This window comes from Magnolia sinica, chromosome 16, assembly GCF_029962835.1.
Source record: "Magnolia sinica isolate HGM2019 chromosome 16, MsV1, whole genome shotgun sequence".
NCBI classification, from domain to species: domain Eukaryota; kingdom Viridiplantae; phylum Streptophyta; class Magnoliopsida; order Magnoliales; family Magnoliaceae; genus Magnolia; species Magnolia sinica.
In genome coordinates this window covers 67,646,497-67,652,957 of record NC_080588.1, presented here as the reverse complement: position 1 = coordinate 67,652,957, position 6,461 = coordinate 67,646,497, and the positions used below count along the sequence as shown (strand labels likewise).

The 6,461-nt window shown below is 43.2% G+C and overlaps 1 protein-coding gene across 1 annotated transcript; it reads right to left on the bottom strand.

The window, feature by feature from the left end:
• Positions 1-525: 525 nt before the first annotated feature.
• LOC131229287 (putative UDP-rhamnose:rhamnosyltransferase 1) lies at positions 526-2,049 on the bottom strand. The gene has a single exon (XM_058225199.1). The coding sequence runs from the start codon at positions 2,006-2,008 to the stop codon at positions 617-619; it is 1,392 nt and encodes a 463-aa protein (XP_058081182.1). The 5' UTR covers positions 2,009-2,049; the 3' UTR covers positions 526-616.
• Positions 2,050-6,461: the final 4,412 nt, after the last annotated feature.

Genomic DNA, 6,461 nt, shown 5'->3' with positions numbered 1-6,461 from the left:
TTTTTCAGTCCATGCTCATAAATACACCTTGCATCACAAACACGATTAAACTGGTGCATTAAATAGTATCATGTCCATAAATTCAGGTAATAATTGGGTCTGATATGCAATATTTGACCCTCAACAGTTGTTTCAATCACTATTGTTTCCTAGGTGTGGCGTACCTGAGGTTATGATCTGCCTTTTATCACACACACACACCACACACTCACGCTAGTGGAATTTCACCACCTATGGATACTCCGAACCCCTGACCGGGTGTTGAAACTCCCGAGAGTCTACCACCCAAGCAGGATCCTATGATCTGCCTCATTTTTGGGGTCATGCCATAAAATAATCTAACAAATTGGATGAATAACATGGATAAAACACATAAAAATTTAGTCATGGGACCCAAAAATCAAGACAATTCAACAATTCATAATTCCAGTGATCAGTGTGAAATTCAGACACACATTATGGTGGGGTCCACATACTGTAGGATCCATACAACTTCATGTTTTTTCCATAGACAGGGGAGAAGTAGGTTGTCTATTTTTGGATGAATTCTTTTTAAAGGGTATACTAATGACAACATCTTACATATTATTTCAGATCAGTTGTTTCCTACTTAGATTTAAGAGCTTTTCAAGAAACTGATAAATCCGTTCACGTAGCTTTGGTGGAGCTTCTGATCGCGGAAAACAGCACTCATTTCCATTGATTTGAGCCTAATCCTTTCTCCTCCTTCTTCAACCATAGCCCGCCTCAGAGACTGGGAGATTGCATCCCTGTGGAATGACCCATCGTTGTTTATCTCAACTTGAATAGCCAGACCCTTATCCACCATATGCCTAGCATCCAACGGCTGGATGTTCGCCAGAGGCAAGACGACCATGGCATGCCCATACTGGACGGTCTCGATGATAGACCCCCACCCAGCATGAAAAAAATATCCACCAATGGAAGGGTGGGCCAGTATCTCCAACTGAGGGACCCAACCCAAATGTACGATCCCACGACTACCGATCCGGCTCTCGAATCCCGATGGTAGGGTATCAACGTCATCGGTTGACGAAATTGGACTCCTGAGTGCCCATAGAAATGGCAAGTTAGACAGTTCAAGCCCATGGGCAATTTCGTAAACTTGATCACTGCTCAATTTACACTCACTCCCAAAGCAAACATACACCACTGATCTGGTGGGCCGATCATCTAGCCATTTGAGTGTGGTGGCCCACTTGGGATCGGTGGTTTCTCTCTTATCTGGTAGCGCCGGTGGAAATAATCCGACCGGAATGACCGGTATCTTGTATAACTTCGGTAGTAAGCTCAAGTACTCTCCTTCAAACTCAGTACAAGTCCGAATGGCCATCGCCGAGCATCCTTGCAATGCTAGCAGCACGTGATCCAAATCCGACAGCCCTGAAGCATTCGGGCTGAAGAACGAACGGTAGACGCCATCAGTCTCATGAGGACGGAAGGCGATAGATGAATCGAATTCAAACCACTTAGGTTGAGTTGCCAAACTCTCTGGTGATGGCCATAGTTTTCTTAGGTCATCTCCGATCATGGCCGATTCCAACGGTCCTATGAAAGCCATCACAGCCGCAGAGAACGCAGAGAATAGCACGTGTGGAATGCCGAACTCACGTGAGATCTTGGACGTCCAGCTGGGGAAGAGATCGTGGATGATCCAATCAGGTGATTGCGCGGCAATGAACTGCTCAAAGGTTGGGTATGAGAGATCGTATGCCTTCTTCAAGTACTCGTCGCTCCCATGTTGGATATCGATGGTGGCTTCAGCGCCTTCGGGCAGGCCATCAACGGCTGGCAAAGGAAGCTCGACTAGATTGATTAGAGCCGTTAGATGTGGTGGGATCTTGGGGAGCCTTTGGATGTTTCTAGGAGGAGTGAGGAAGGAAATTCGGATGCCAGATTTGGCTAAGGCTATGGAGAGATGAAGGAATGGGATCGTGTGACCAAAAGCCAGCCATGGAAGCATCACCACATGCATGCCATCACCCATGGCTTACCAAATGCAATTGAAGGGTGGGACCCACCTTCTCTACAGTCTATACAAACACTTGAAAGGGAAGAGAGGAAGCACTTGGTTTTATAGCTCAAGGAAACGTTACACTGGTGACATTATTTCACTACCATTTTTGGATTGTACAATACAATCAATACATCACGTATTGGCGGTGCATGATCTAATGGCCCGAAACAGATTATTAATCCTCGTTCCAAACTACGTGCTCCATCATCAGTGGATCAGATTGACAGATCAGACTGATCCAACAATCTTAACCATCTGTTTTTGTTCGTTGAATCCTATGTCGAACAATTGGATGATAACGAGTAATTAATCCATAAGAATTTTTAAGTTGGGGTCCACCCATGATGCGTCCCACGATTTAGATGGTCTAGATTGACATAGATCTACGCCAGGTTTACAATGAGTGAGTTAACGATTATCATAAAATGGTGGTAAACTATCAGGATATGCTTCGACGAACCCACAAAACTGTGAAATTCGATCCGAGTCGATTCGAGTTGAGGTTTATTTTTTTTCCTAGCTCCAAAAACCGACTCGACTCAGTTCAAATATAATTTCGAGCCGAGATGAGTCGAGTCGAGTAAGCTGACCGAGCTAACTCGACTCGTATACATATGCGAGAACTGATAAGGTACAACTACATGTAAACTGGCCTGTGGTTCACCCACTCATTCCTGCCTAAATGCAAGATTTGTATGAAATCCAGACCATGCAACCTGTAGGTCCCACGAGGAAGATCATGCAGTACAAAAATCATTTGAGCTAGATCATTACATTCGCCGCACTACTGGAATCTATGGACAACCGATAGTCAGGTATGGCCCACCTGATCAAAGGACCTACCTGATTTTAATCCCAGGTTATCCTCATGGTAGGCTTACGTTTTGCAGTGTACGGATGTCATGAATAGCTGTCATGTTGGGGAAGGACCTTGATGGAGTACTCACTGATGTCCTCGTGTACATGATCGGTTCTCATTTTAAGAAAAAAAAAAATCAGAACAGAAAAAGTGGTTGAGAGAGAGAGAGAGAGAGAGAGAACTGATCAGGCACACCCAGAAATAATGTTGCCCCTAGTTCAGCCCGTGGAGGCCATTGGTGTGACCAAGGTCCTACTTCAGAATTAGGCGTGTGTATGATTGCACAGGTACGTCAGAGTCTATTCCAATGAAAGATATTGACTGAATTGGTCCGTAGTGTACCGAGATTGACATTGGAGACTCGATTCGAACCTAAAGTCCTTTTGATCACTACCCATAGTCCTTTTGATCACTCACTGATTTAGAAATGTGCATTGTCTGAAGGTGATTTGATCTAAGCAAGGGATCGAATGAGGTTTTTTGCTTTGTAGCAATGATTATGAAATCAATTGGTTTAAGGACTTTTTATCTTATATGCTTTAACGTGGTATTTCTCTATCAAGATATATAAGAATCGCGTATAACACAGTAAAAACTAGCATAAACATTATCGATTTTTACTAATATATTGGCTATGTTACCATTGTTGTACCTCACACTTTTAATAGTAAAGGGAAAAAAAAAAGAGACAAGTAAATACCTGGTGCGCTTATCAAAATAGGCAATGAATACACAATCCCTTCCTTAGCAAACTAAGGTTCGTCTTGGAAAAAATGTTTTCAGACTCGCTGGCTATTTGATCTTCTTTCCTTAATTGATTCTTCCCATAGATCTTCATTCCCCACTAAAGATTAATTTAGCCTGGCATTACCAAAATTCCTCTAATAAAGAAAACTGGACCAAAGTCTGAGGCCTTAAGAGCTTAGTCTATACCAATCACGACCGGTCAACATTTCTATTGATAGCCCACCTTGTGAACTTCCAAGTGTTGGATGGTCTTAATCAAATCAATTTCTTCATCTAATCACCTTAAATGGTGATAGTATGGAGTGTTGGAGGGATTGGACCCCTGATACTAATCTATCATTTGGCTAAACAAGATCTTTCATTTTCTTAATTTTGATTATCATATAGAACGAGACTTGATATTAGTTCAACCATCCCCTATATGATTTGAGTACGGGATTGCGTCTAAATTGGCTTGGATGTCGATTCATCCCATTGATTTTCAGAATCTTCTGGATTCTTGTTGATTTTCCAAACGTCTCTAGAGAAATCTCCTAGGATTATAAGAGATGACCTCACGGATGAGATCATTTGTATTTATAGAATAGGATACGCTCGTCCAATAGGTCTTTTATGGTTGTGCCAAGCATATCCCCCATTTTATGAGCATGATCATATGACCATGTGTCATGTGATATGATGATTCGTCCTCCTAAAAGGGCTTCAACGGAATCTGTACGATGATAATAGTGACAGAATACGTGACACCCAAGGAAGATAAGATGCAGATCTTCTTCAGGTGCAAGGGCGATTAATCTAACTGTACCAAATGCATGGTGTCTCCACATGGCATTTTCTTACTGGTCCAAGTCAAGAAACCAAAAATAGGTCTAAACAAGTACCATAGCTTTTCGTACGTGTAACCAAATGCTTCCCGCCAAGATACAACCTTTGCATGAAAACTTCCATTGAAAGAAAGGATCCCACATGGATATCACCTTTCACCAAAATCAGGCCAGTCCACTCATTAGGTAAGCCACATCTTTAGAATCAATGGAGGACCTACAATCTTCTTCAACATACACATATGGCCCCATATAATGAGCTAACTGGCTGAAGATTGTGTCAGGTAATCCTGCTGGTGGGGCCTAACGTTTCCACCGTACCAGTTTCATAAAATAAGGCATCTTGGTGGAAAATATATCTAGTCGGATGACAAGTCATAGTAACTTCTGATTTACTTATTACTTCACTTAATTTATAAATTAGCACTGAAAATCTTCTTTGGAAGATTTTGACCCAGTTGTTGGATTCTTTTCTATTGATTAAAGGAGTGTTTGGATCATAAGTTAATTTAGAGAAGCTTAACTTATCCTGGTTTCTACTTATTGATCACTGGATACGTATGTGTCTAAAAAATTAGAAAAAAAAATTGTTTGGTTTCCAATATAATAAGTAATTATTCCCCAAGTCTGTTTGGTTCCCCTCACATCCACCAGCCAGTATGTGGGGCCAACCTTTGGTGTGGACTGTTCATTGTGTGGGCCTCACCTTTGATGTGGGTTGTCAATCATGCGGGCCACCTTAAATGTTGGCCATTTATTATAAGGGGCCGACCTTAAATGTGCATTGTTCATTAAGTAGGGCCCACCTTTGATGTTGATCATCCATCATGCAGGGCCCACCATCAATGTTATTCTCTATCATGTGGGGCCCACCTTCAATGTCCACTGCCTATCATGTGGAGCCCACCTTTGATGTGGACCATCCATCATATGGGCCCCACCTCTTATGTGGGTCGTCCATCATGTGGGACGCGCCTTGGATATGAGCTACTCATCATCAAGGCTAACCTTTGATGTGGACCGTCCATCATGTGGTCCCCACCTTAATGTGGATCATCCATCATGTGGGGCTCACCATTATTAATTACCCATCATGTGGAGCCCACCTTTGATGTGGATTGTCCATAATGTGGATTGCCCATCACGCGAGGGCTGGCCTTGGATGTGGGTCATTCATCATTAGGGATCAACCTTTAATGTGGACCGTCCATCATGTGGGCCCCACCTTGATGTGGATCATCCATCCTGTGGGGCTCACCATTATTAATTACCCATCATGTGGAGCCCACCTTTGATGTGGATTGTCCATAATGTGGGTTGCCCATCACGCGAGGGCTGGCCTTGGATGTGGGTCATTCATCATTAGGGATCAATCTTTGATGTGGATCGTCCATCATGTGGGCCCTACCTTGATGTGGATCATCCATCATGTGGGGCTCACCATTATTAATTACCCATCATGTGGAGCCCACCTTTGATGTGGATTGTTCATAATGTGCGTTGCCCATCACGCGGGGGCTGGCCTTGGATGTGGGTCATTCATCATTAGGGATCAACCCTTTGATGTGGACCGTCCATCATGTGGGCCCTACCTTGATGTGGATAATCCATCATGTGGGGCTCACCATTATTAATTACCCATCATGTGCAGCCCACCTTTAATGTGGATTGTCCATAATGTGAGTTGTCCATCATGCGGGGCCTTGCCTTGGATGTGGGTCATTCATCATTAGGGATCGACCTTTGATATAGACCGTCCATCATGTAGGCCCCACCTTAATGTAGATCATCCATGATGTGGGGCTCACCATTATTAATTACCCATCATGTGGAGCCCACCTTTGTTGTGGACAATCCATCATGTAGGCGCTACCTTTGAAGTGGGTTGTCCATTATACCAATCCGCTTTAAATGTGGGTTATTTATCATTATTGGCTGATGTGGACCATTCATTATGTGGACCCAAATTAATATGGGGTCATCCATCATGTGG